The sequence below is a fragment of the Serinus canaria genome, chromosome 4 (assembly GCF_022539315.1).
Source record: "Serinus canaria isolate serCan28SL12 chromosome 4, serCan2020, whole genome shotgun sequence".
NCBI classification, from domain to species: domain Eukaryota; kingdom Metazoa; phylum Chordata; class Aves; order Passeriformes; family Fringillidae; genus Serinus; species Serinus canaria.
This window is the reverse complement of record NC_066317.1, coordinates 69,935,578-69,947,888: the sequence shown is the minus strand read 5'-3', so window position 1 is coordinate 69,947,888 and position 12,311 is coordinate 69,935,578. Positions and strand designations below refer to the sequence as shown.

The window sequence follows — 12,311 nt, the reverse complement described above, 5'->3', positions numbered from 1 at the left end:
TTCCCTAAAATCCATCCCCCATTCCATGGGGTTCCTAAATCCCTTGGTGCAGGAGGCAGAGGATGCTTCGGATTTCCCAGGAATCTTCCCACCTTGGGACCAGCAGGATCACGTCTGCCCCATTCCAGGAGCAAATTTCCCTATTACAAGACCAAATTCCCACATTCCAGGACCGAATTGCCTCATCCAGGACCAAATTCCTCCAAATTCAAAGACCAAATTTCCTCATTCCAGGACCTGGCTTGGGGATCCACAAGGAATGTCCCACTGCCATTCCAGCTCCAAGGACGTCCCAATAAAATCCCAATCCCAGGGATCCACAGGGAATGTTCCACTGCCATTCCAACCCCAAGGACATCCTGGTGCATCCCAATCCCAAAGATCTGGGAGGGACAGTCCCAGTGCCATCCCAATCCAACCCCATGGATATCCCACTTAAATCCCAATCCCAGGGATCCAAAGGGAATGTCCCACTGCCATTCCAACCCCAGATTCCTGGGGTCTGTCCTGCTGCCATTCCAGCCTTGAGGACATCCCACCAAAATCCCAATCCTAGGGATCCAGAGGGAATGTTTTACTGCCATCCCAACCCTAAGGATATCCCGCTGAAATCCTAATCCCAAAAATCTGGGAGGGAACGTCCCACTGCCACCCCAACCCCAAGGATATCCCAGTGCCATCCCAATCCCAAAGATCTGGGAGGGACTGTGCCACTGCCATTCCAACTCCAGGGACATCCCACTGAAATTCCAATCCCAGAGACCCAGGAGGGACCATCCCACTGAAATCCCAATACCAAGGACATCCTGCTGCCATCCCAATCCCACAGACCTGGGTGGGAATGAACCGCTGCCATCCCAACCCTGAGGACCATGAGAGGTCATCCCACTGCCATTCCCAATCCCAGGATTATCCCACTGTTATCCCAGTCCCGGGAACACCCCACTGCCATCCCAGTCCTGAGGACACCCCACTGAAATCCCAATCCCAGGGATCTGGGAGGGAATGTCCTGCTGCCATTCCCAATCCCAGGATCATACTGCTGCCATTCCCAGTCCCAGGATCATCCTACTGCCATTCCCAATCCCAGGATCCTCCTGCTGCCATTCCCAATCCCAGGATCATCCCGCTGCCATCCCAATCCCAGGATCATCCTGCTGCCATTCCCAATCCCAGGATCATCCCGCTGCCATTCCCAATCTCAGGATCATCCCACTGCCATTCCCAATCTCAGGATCATCCCGCTGCCATTCCCAATCCCAGGATCATCCCGCTGCCATCCCAATCCCAGGATCATCCCGCTGTCATTCCCAATCCCAGGATCATCCCGCTGCCATCCCAATCCCAGGATCATCCCACTGCCATTCCCAGGATCCCAGAGTATCCCGCTCCGCTGACCGTTTTCCCGGCAAAGCTGACTTCCACGAAGGGATCCACCAGGTTCTTCTTGTTGCTCTCGAAGCCGAAGATCTGCCGGACGTTGTCCATGACGGCGTCATCCACTGGGAAAAGAGGGAGATGCCACAATCCATGGAATTCCGCAGCATCCAGGGGCTCCCAGCTGCTCCACCAGCGGGATGAGCATTCCCATGGAGGAGGCACTCTCCAGGCGGGAAAAGCAGGGGGATAAAACCAGTTTGGACCAGTAAGAAACTCCTCTCCCATAAAACTGCCCGACATCCTTGGATTACCATACGGACCGTTCCCTTCTCCGGGCCCTAATTCCAGCCCGGAATGTCGCGATTCCAAGGGATTTTAGGGAAAAACCTACTCTGGGGCAAATCCTCGGCTTTGAAGATCTTGAGGCAGAACTGGGCCCCCCGGAGGGTGACCCCGGTGGGGCGCAGCAGATTGGCCTCGATGTCCTCCTTGTCCTCGGCCACCTCCTTCTTCTCCAGCTGTGGGAAAAGGACAACGGGAAAAGACACCCCGGATTCGGGAATGAGCAGGAAAATCCCAAAAGAGAGAGGATGGGTGGATTTGCCATCCCTGGGAGTGTCCGAGGTGAGGCTGGATGGGTTTGGAGCAGCTTGGGATAGTGGGAGGTGTCCCATGGATGGGGTGGGATTTAACCAAACCAAAGCATTCCATGATTCTGGAGCCCCTCTGCGCTGGGAGAGCTGGGAATGTTCCCCTGGAGAAGGGAAAATTCCAGGGAATCTTCAGAGTCCCTGAAGGGGCTCCAGGAGAGCTGGAGAGGGACTGGGGACAAGGGACAAAGGGACAGGAGCCAGGGAATGGCTGCCACTGGGAAAGGGGAGATTGGGCTGGGATCTGGGCAAGGAATTGCTGGCTGGGAGGGTGGGCAGGGGCTGGGCTGGAATTCCCAGATTTGCTGTGGCTGCCCCTGGATCCCTGGCAGTGCCCAAGGCCGGGCTGGACATTGGGATTGGAGCCACCTGGGATAGTGGGAGGCGTCCCTGGGTGGGAATTGGATGGGATTTAAGATCCCCCCCAACCCAAACCATTCCATGATTCCATGAGAAAATGCAGCACTTTCCCCCCAAAACAGAGGAAAATCCAAGCTGTGGCTTCCCTGGGAATGGCCATGGCGGTAGGTGGCTCTTGGCTGGAATATCCCAGGGCTGGAATGCCCCAGGGCTGGAATGCCCCCCCCCCATTCCCAGCGGGAATACTCACAGGAGCTTCATCTCCAGGCCCCAGCACGCAGGCGCTGACCTTCAGGTAGCCCTTGGCTCCCGCAGAAAAATCCTCCGGATCCGAGAGGAGCAGCCACTTCCTGCGGAAAGCGTGTTCTGCGGGAAAACGTGGAAAACTGGGAATTACTCCTTGGATGTGCAGGGAGGTCAAGGATGCTCCTGGGTGGGGTTTAAATGAAAATCATGGAATGGGATAAGGGACCAGGGAAGAGGGAGGGGTCTTTGGAACAGAATTCCCAGAGAAGCTGTGGATGCTCCATCCCTGGAAGTGTGCCCAAGGCCAGGTTGGATGGACTTGGATCCACCTGGATTTTTTCCCCGGATGGAACCCGATGATCCTTCCCACCCAAACCGTTCTGGGATTCCGTGGCCATGGATTTGGGGTTCCTTTATGGAAGAGCTGGGATGTGTGGGCGCATTTCCCAAAAAAAATCCCAAAGGAGTTTCTCAAGGCTCACTTGGCTCGGAGTAAACGGTCTCCACATCCATCTGCGGGATTAAAGGAAAAGGAGATTCCAGAGTTCATCCAGAGCAGGAAACGCCGGGAAAAGGGGATGGGATCTTACCCGGAATTCCCCGATCACCGAATCCGTGCGGAACGATCGAGAATCCACCACCTGAAAATGAGGAAAAACGGGTGATCCAACCCAAATCCGGCCAGGATGGAGGATCCTGGGGAACAGGGGGGGTTTCCCTGGGAAGGGGAGAATTCCAGGATTTCCCAACACTCACCGTGAGGAAAATGGGAGCATCAAACAGCTCCGATGGGGACTCGAAGACGTTGAAGAAAAAAGTCTGTGGAAAACCGGGATGAGGATGAGGCGTTATCCCAATTTTCCCTCTGGAGCACATTCCCACATCCCAGCCTCTCCCAGGAATCGTTGGAGTGGGAATTCCCGCTGACCTCATCGAAGAAGGGGCTGTTCCCTTTCCGGATCCGCGTTCTCCGGGTTTGTCCGGCCACCGTCACCTTCACCACCGGCCGGATCTGGATCCCGGGAAGCTGCCGGGCCTCGATGACCCGCACCCGGATCTGGGATGGAGGATATGGAGTCAGCGGGGTGGGAATCACCGGGATCATCCCACGGGGTGGAGGACAAGGAATCACCAGGATGAGAATCACCAGGATCATCCCATGGGATGGAGGACAGGGAATCACCAGGATCATCCCATGGGGTGGAGGACAAGGAATCACCAGGATCTGGGATCCCAGGGGGTGGAGGACAGGGAATCACCAGGATCTGGGATGGGATGGAGGACAGGGAATCACCAGGATCTGGGATGGGATGGAGGACAGGGAATCACCGGGACAACCTGCAGGATTTTATGGGAACAGCTCATCCCACCTGGAAATCCTGCGGTTTGTTGGATAAAGGTTTTTTGGGAGAGCTCCTCCTCCTCCTCTTCACCCCTGGATGTGATTCCCGGACGGTTTCCTTGGGAGTGAGGGCGGCTCCGAGCCCGGTGCTCCCGAGGACGCCGAGGGCTCCGTGTCCCCCGTGGCCTCCGGATCTTCCGTGTCCTCCTCTCCGGCCGTCTCTGCCCGGCGGGAGAAGGGAAATGTGGGATTTGGGAATGGGTTTGGATTCCAAAAACCGGGATGGGGAGGGGCTGTGGTTACCGGTGACCGTGTCCAGCTCGGCTGCAGCCGGGGCCGGCTCCGGAGGGGCCGGAGGCGGGAAAAGCGGGATAGCACCCGGAGGAGGGATGTAGGACACCTGCAGGAACAGGGAAGCCTGGAAAACAGGGAATGAGTGTCAGAGAGGCTGGGATGGGAGAACTGGGATCAAACTGGGAGGGAAGGGATTCAGACTGGTGTCAAACTGGGAGGGAGAGGATCAGACTGGTCTCAGATTGGGAAGGACACGACTCAAACTGGGATCAAACTGGGAGGGACAGGCCTCAAACTGGGATCAAACTGGGAGGGACAGGATTCAAACTGGGATCAAACTGGGAGGGAATGGATTCAAACTGGGATCAAACTGGGAGTGAATGGATTCAAACTGGGAGCAAACTGGGAGGGACAGGATTCAAACTGGGATCAAACTGGGAGGGAATGAATTCAAACTGGGAGCAAACTGGGAGGGACAGGATTCAAACTAGTCCCAGACTGAGAGGAAAGGGATTCAGACTGGGCCCATACTGGGAGGAACAGGATTCCTACTGGGATCAAACTGGGAGGGAAGGGATTTAGACTGGTCTCAAACTGGGAGCTTCAACTGGGAGGGAGAGGAGTTAAACTGGGATCAAACTGGGAGGGATGGGACTCAAACTGGTCCCAGACTGGGAGGGAAGGGATTCAGACTGGTCCCAGATTGGGAGGGACAGGACTCCAACTGGGATCAAACTGGGAGGGACAGAACTCAAACTGGAAGGTACAGGCCTCAAACTGGGAGGGACAGGATTCAAACTAGTCCCAGACTGAGGAAAGGGATTCAGACTGGGCCCATACTGGGAGGAACAGGATTCCAACTGGGATCAAACTGGGAGGGACAGGATTCAAACTAGTCCCAGACTGGGAGCTGCGACTGGGAGGGACATTGCTCAGACTGGTGTCAAACTGGGAGCCCCAACTGGCCGTGCTATGGCTTGTACTCGTCTCAAACTGGGAGGATTCCTGGCCATGCTATGGCTTGTACTGGTCCCAAACTGGGAACCCCCATGGCCATGCCATGGCTTGTACTGGTCCCAAACTGGGAGCCCAAACTGATCTCCAACTAGGACCCCCCCCCGGCCATGACATTGCTCATACTGGTCCCAAACTGGAAGCCCCAACTGGCCATTCTATGGCTTGTACTGGTACCAAACTGGGAGCCCCAACTGGTTCCAAACTAGTCCCAAACTGGGAGCCCCAACTGGCCATTCTGTGGCTTGTACTGGTCTCCAAACTGGGAGCCCAAACTGGTCCCCAACTGGGAGCCCCCCTGGCCATGCCATGGCTTGTACTGGTCCCAAACGGGGAGCCCAAACTGGTCCCAAACTGGGAGCCCCCCTGGCCATGCCATGGCTTGTACTTGTCCCATACTGGGAGCCCCAGCTGGCCATGCCATGGCTTATATTGGTCCCAAACTGGGAGCCCCAGTTGGTTCCAAACTGGGAGCCCCCCTGGCCATGCTATGGCTCGTACTGGTCCCAAACTGGGAGCCCCAGTTGGTTCCAAACTGGGAGCCCCAGCTGGCCATGCCATTGCTCGTACTGATCCCAAACTGTGAGCCCCAGTTGGTTCCAAACTGATTCCCAAACTGGGAGCCCCAACTGGCCATGCCATGGCTTGTACTAGTCCCAGATTGGGAGTCCAAACTGGTCCCAAACTGGGAGCCCGCCTGGCCATGCTATGGCTTGTACTGGTCCCAAACTGGGAGCTCCCCTGGCCATGCTATGGCTCGTACTGGTCCCAAACTGGGAGCCCCAACTGGTCCCAAACTGGGAGCCTCCCTGGCCATGCCATGGCTTGTACTTGTCCCAAACTGGGAGCCCCAGCTGGCCATGCCATGGCTTATATTGGTCCCAAACTGGGAGTCCCAACTGGTTCCAAACTGGTCACCTCCCTGGCCATGCCATGGCTCGCACTGGTCCCAAACCGGGAGTCCAAACTGATCTCCAACTGGGACCCCCCCCAGCCATGCCATTGCTCATACTGGTCCCAAACTGGGAGCCCCAGCTGGCCATGCCATGGCTCATACTGGTCCCAAACTGGGAGCCCCAGCTGGTCCCAAACTGGAGCCGGGCACTCACCCCGGTGCTCTCCTTGCGCGAGTCCAGCAGGGGGAGGTTGAACGAGGCCGCCAGGCTGGGAGTGCCCAGAACATCCCGGAGCGGCACCCGGGATTCTCCCAAAAACCTGCGGGAAACAGGGAGAGGGATCAGGGCTGCTCCAAGGGCATCCAAACCACTCCAGAGACAAGGATGGGAGTCTGGAGGAGGCCACAGAGATGGAGCCAGGCTGGGAGAGCTGGGAATGTTCCCCTGGAAAAAGGAAAAATCCAGGGAATCCTCAGAGTCCCTGAAGGGGCTCCAGGAGAGCTGGAGAGGGACTGGGGACAAGGGACAGAGGGACAGGAGCCAGGGAATGGCTGCCACTGGGAAAGGGGAGATTGGGCTGGGATCTGGGCAAGGAATTGCTGTCTGGGAGGGTGGGCAGGGGCTGGGCTGGAATTCCCAGATTTGCTGTGGCTGCCCTGGATCCCTGGGAATGCCCCAGGCCAGGTTGGGATGGGGTTTGGAGCAGCCTGGGAGGTGCCAGCCGGAATCTTCCTGCTCCAGGATCCAGGACCCTCCTCCCATTTTCCCGTGGCTATTTATGGGCACCCAGCAGTTGGAGCGGCCCCAAATTCCAGCCCCCTTGGATTTCAGCCCAGCAGCAATTCCATCCTCGGCTCCAGCCCTAGAATCAGGATCCTTCCTGCCCCGGGCCGCATTCCCAAACTCTTACCCCTAAAAATAAATCCCTTCCTCTATTTTTTCCCTTTTCCAAGCAGCTCTGCCACCCCACAGAGCCGGGAAAGTCCGGGAATCACCGGAATCCCCTCATTCCTCACCCAGCAGGAGCCCCCGGTCCATGGGGAACCCCTGGAATGGGGGGGGGGGGGGGGGGGGCACCGGGATCAGCAGGAGGAAGGAAACCGGAGGCTCCGCTCCCGCCGCCGTTCCCGGCACTGCCGGTGCCTTGGGAATGATCTTGGCAGCCCTTCCCAAATCCCGGCCAAGTGTCCGAAGTGTCTGTCCCCAAACAACCACCCCCAGTGTATTCCCGACCTTCCAACGCCGGAATTTCCCCCGGATTCTGAGCGAAGCAGCCCAAAAATGCAGCTCCGGCCTCCCACGGCCATCCCACAGCGGGAACCCGCGGAGCCTGGGAAGAGCCGGATGAATCCCGGGAATGGGAAAAGGGAGAAGGGGCCATGTCCGGCTCCGGAATTTTTCCCACCTGTTTCTTCCCACGGTTTCATGGTCCTTGACCACCACGGTGAGCTCAGCATCGGGATCCAGAGGGATTCCCTTCAGATCCCACTCAAATCCCTGGAAAAAAAGAGGAGGAAGAGGCCAAGATCAGCGCCTGGAAGTGGAGAACCCAAATCGCAAACCCCCTCGGAATCACAGCATTCCCAAAGCCAAATTTCCCAGCAAATCCACCAGGAAAATTGTCTTGGGAAAAAGTTTTCCTGGGCCATGGATTACCGGGAAGAAGCAAACCCCAGGAGCTGCTCCAGTCCCAAATCTGTGCCCGTTTTCCCATCAAATTCCCTCTTTTTCTGGAATTTTGGCCCACTGGAGCACACGGACAGTGCTGGAAGGGAAAAGGTGCTGGAAAAATTCCCATTCCATGGAAATTCCTTGAAACATTCATGCCAAGTCTGGATAAGACTCTGATGGAAGGGGAAGAGATTGGAATTCTGCCTGGAATTCTGGAACAGAAAGGGAACGATCCCAAACTTTCTATGGGGCAGAAGCCCCAGGGAATCACCTGGACTCGGGCATTTTCTGGGAACAGGGATAAATCCAGGGACTGGGAATTCTCACCTCATTCCAGACAGGATTCACATTGTTCTTGATGACCTTTGTCCTCTTCTTGACACCTGGAAGGAGAAAAACCGGGATTGGGATCTTCCCAGGGTTTGGGAGCTTCCTGGGGTTCGGGAGCTTCCCAAAGATCAGGATCCTGGAATAAAACTCTGATCCCTGGGGCTGAGCTTCCAGGGATTCCCAGAATTCCCAGGACCAGGATCAGGCTCCATTCCCAGATCCCAGCTGGAGCTGAACCTCCAGAAATTCCCAGAATTCCCAGGAGCAGGATCAGATCCCATTCCCTGATCCAGGCTGGGGCTGAGCTTCCAGTGATTATTCCCAGAATTCCCAGGAGCAGGATTAGGGCCCTTTCCCTCCTCCCAGCTGGAACTGGGCTTCCAAAAATTCCCAGGATGAGGACTGGATCCCAATCCCTGATCCCAGGTGGAGCTGGGCTTCCAGAAATTCCCAGGACCAGGACTGGATCCTATTCTCCCCTCCCAGCTAGGGCTGAGCTTCCAGAAATTCCCACAATCCCCGGGATCAGGATCCGGCCCCATTCCCTCTTCCCAAGAAGGGCTGGGAATGCAGGGATTGGATCCAGGATCCCACTTGGATCCCCAACCCTTCCAGGCTGGAAAATCCCATGGAACCCCCTCCTTGCTCTGCCTCAGTTTCCCCAGGAGCATCCAAAGGCTCCCGAGGACTGGGAATTCAGGGTGGGAAGAGCCACAGGTGATCCCAAACATTCCATTCCCTCCATTCCCAAACTCCAGGATCGTGCCTCAGTTTCCCCAGGATCCCCCAAAAGCCGCGGGTGGGAATCCCGGGATTCCCCCAAATCCAACATTCCTAATCCCAGGAATGCACCCACCCCCTTCCCAAAGCCACGCCCCCCTCATCCCTCCTGGAATGTCACCGCGTCCCTAGGGAGGGACCCCCGCGGGAAGAGGAAAAGGAAAAGGCCAAACAATGGAGGTGACTCAGATCCCGGGAGACTCCGGGATATTCCAAATATTCCCGGTTTTCCGCTCTTTTCGCACCGTTCAGCGACTCCTTCCCTATTTGGGATTGGGGAAGAGCCGAACTTCCCAGCCCTGGGAATATGGAAAACTCATCCCGCTGTTTTTCCCCATCCAGAGATTCATTCCCATCTCGTTCCTGATTTTTCCCGGGATTCAGAGCCCTGGAATCGCCCTGGATGGGAGTTTGGTAGGAGATGGAGCTCCCGGGATTCTCCGGAGGGATCCCGGTGGGAATGGGATCAGCAGCACCCCCATTCCAGATGGGAAACCTGGACCGGGAGCCGCTCGTCCTTCTCCCTAATTTTTGTTAAAAACTGGAATTTTTCCCATTTTTTCGAACTCCAGGAAAATGCCAGGGCAGCGCCGTCCTCCAGGAGGAATTTTGGGAGCGCAAACCCCTCCGTTTTCCCGGGAAATCCATCCCTCGGGAATGGGATAAGCCCTGCTCCATGTGGGAATATTCACATCCATCCCAGTGCAGAACTCAAGGATTTAAAGGGATGGAATTCCCAGGGACATTCCAGCGTGGATTTAAAAACTCCGGGATCAGGGGGGATAAAAGGTGCAAAGCAAAGGATATTCCAAGGATTTCGGAGCTTCCCAGATCCCAGATTTTCCTGGGAGCCGCTTCCAAAGCAGCGAAAAGTATTCCAAACCCTCCTTCCTTCCCAAAAAATAAAACTCGGGATTCCCTCACCTCGGAATGTCAGGCTGGCCACGGGATCGCTTTGTTTATCCCGCTTTTCCAGGTTGGGAAGTTGGGAAGCCCTTTGGAGCAGGCAGCGGAGCATGGCCGGGATCGGGAAAGCCGGGATCGGGAAAGCCGGGATCGGGATCCGCTCTCCCTTATCCCATTCCCACCCCCTTCTCCCGGTCCGGCCCATCCCGGCACGGGAACGCCCCTGGAGGGGCTGGGAAAAAACCGGGATCGTGGGAAGAGAGCTGGGATTGGGGGGAGATGGGGAGGGCGGGAGTTGGGAATAAATCCCGGGATTCGGGGAGGCTGCAGCTCCCAGGGATGGCCAAACACGGGGATTTGGGAATGCTGGGAACACCAGGGGTGGGGAATAAATCCCTGGGATTCAGGGATGCTCCAAGTTCCGAGGATACCCCAGCACCGGGATCCAGGGAATCTGCAAATCACCGGGATCCAGGGAAACAGAGGTGGGAAATGAAATCCTTGGGAGCCAGGAATGCTGGGAACATCCAGGATGGCAAAACCTCGGGATCTGGGAATGCTGGGAATCCCAGGGATACCCAGACACGGGGATTTGGGAATGCTGCAATTCCCAGGGATGGGGAATAAAATCCTGGGATTTGGAGATCCTGCAATTCCCAGGGATGGGGAGTTTAATCATTGGAAATTTAGGAATTTAATCACTGGAAATTCAGGAATTTTGGAAACCCCAGGGATAAGCTGGCACTGGGATTTGGGAATTCCAGGAACCTCAAAAATGGGGAATGAACCCCTGGGAATTTGGGATGCTCCAAGGCCTGAGGATGACCCAGCACCAGGATCCAGGGAATGCTGTAATACCCAGGGATGGGGAATGAAATCATTGGATCCCAAGAATTATGGAAAGCCCAAGAATCCCCCAAACCCTGGGATCTGGGAATTCTGGGAACTCCAGGGATGGGGAATGGATCCCTGGGATTTAGGGATTCCACAATTCCCAGGGATGGGAAATACAAACATGAGGATCCAGAAATTCTGGAAACCTCAGGATTTGGGAATGCTGGGAACCCCAGGGACAGGGGTTAATAAATCCCTGGGAATTTTGGGATCCTACAAGACCTGAGCATGACCCAGCACCGGGATTTGGGAATGCTGGGAAACCCAGGGATGGGGAATGGATTCCCGGGAATTTTGGGATCCTACAAGGCCTGAGGATGCTGGGATTTGGGAATGCCGCAATCCCGGGACCACCAAAACCCCAAATCCTGGGAATTCGGGATGAGCTGAACACCGGGAATGCCACACCCACACCGGGAGAATTCCATGGAAAACCGGGGGCGCTCCCTCATCCAGGAACAGCCGGGAAATCCCAAAAAGCCGCTTTTTCCCATTTAAAAAAAAAAAAATTCCCAACCAACCCGTGACGTCACTTTGTCCTTTGTCCCCTCAATGTCACTTTTGCCCCCGGTGGGAAAGGACCCCGGGAAGGGACCCCGGGAAGGGACAATTCCCAAATTTGGGATCGTCGCCTCCTCCCCCCCCCTGAAAATCCCAAAATAACCGCGGCGCCGGCACCGCGCGGGGACCGGGGGGGGCTTTAGGGGGGGCCCCAAGTGCCACCAGCGGGGTGGCGACACCACGGGGGGGACAGCGGGGACCCGCGGCTCTTCCAACCCCATCCCAACTTCTCGGGACAAAATTCCCTCAAGTGCTTCCCAAGAAAAACCCCAAAATTCCCCTAAATCCCGATTTTATTTTTTTTTTTTTCTCCTCTGGAGCTTCTCACGGGGAGGGGACACCAAAGGGGTGGCGGCGACAACGGGGACAGCGGGGACCGGCGGCGCCTCCAACCCCATCCCAACCTTCAGGGCGGCCAAAATCCCCCCAAAATCCTCCCAAAATCCCGATTTTTTTCCCTCTCTGGAGCTTCCCACGCTGGAATGGGGAGGGGACACCAAAGGGGTGGCGGCGACAACGGGGACGGGGGGGGACCCGCGGTTCTTCCAGCCCCATCCCAACTTTTAGGACCGAGCCGGGCGTGGCCGAACCTCCCCGAAATTCCCCCCAAATCCCCCAAAACCACCCCAAATCCCCAGGGTTTTTTTCCCTCTGGAGCTTCCCACCTTGGAATGTGGAGGAGCAGTAGGTGTCGCTGATGTCGCTGTCGCCTGTGAAGACATTTTCGGCCCGCAGGACGAAGACGCGGAGCATCGTCCCCTCCCCCACCCCTCTGCATCCCCCCCCTTCCCCAAAAAAAAAAAAAAAATCCCGGGATTTTCCCCCCCTCCCCCCTCCGAGGCTCCGCCTCCCTTAAAGGGACCCGGCCCCGGGGGTGGGGGAGGGGCGGGGCTGCACCGCCACCCCCCCCCTTGGGGACATCGGCGGGAATTTTGGGGTCCCCACTGCCCCAGTTGTCGCCAAGAGGGAATTTTGGTGTCCCCACTT

At 56.6% G+C, this 12,311-nt stretch overlaps 1 protein-coding gene across 1 annotated transcript in view; it reads right to left on the bottom strand.

Moving 5' to 3' along the window:
- Positions 1–12,092, bottom strand: part of DYSF (dysferlin) — a 75,509-nt gene extending 63,417 nt beyond the window's left edge. The window contains 14 exon segments of the mRNA XM_050973376.1: positions 1,399–1,502; positions 1,772–1,898; positions 2,641–2,756; positions 3,119–3,149; positions 3,227–3,277; positions 3,393–3,455; positions 3,565–3,693; positions 4,007–4,078; positions 4,081–4,199; positions 4,282–4,396; positions 6,396–6,501; positions 7,588–7,679; positions 8,181–8,236; positions 11,990–12,092. Of these exon segments, the coding sequence (XP_050829333.1) occupies positions 1,399–1,502; positions 1,772–1,898; positions 2,641–2,756; positions 3,119–3,149; positions 3,227–3,277; positions 3,393–3,455; positions 3,565–3,693; positions 4,007–4,078; positions 4,081–4,199; positions 4,282–4,396; positions 6,396–6,501; positions 7,588–7,679; positions 8,181–8,236; positions 11,990–12,077 (1,269 nt within the window). The 5' untranslated portion in view covers positions 12,078–12,092.
- Positions 12,093–12,311: the final 219 nt, after the last annotated feature.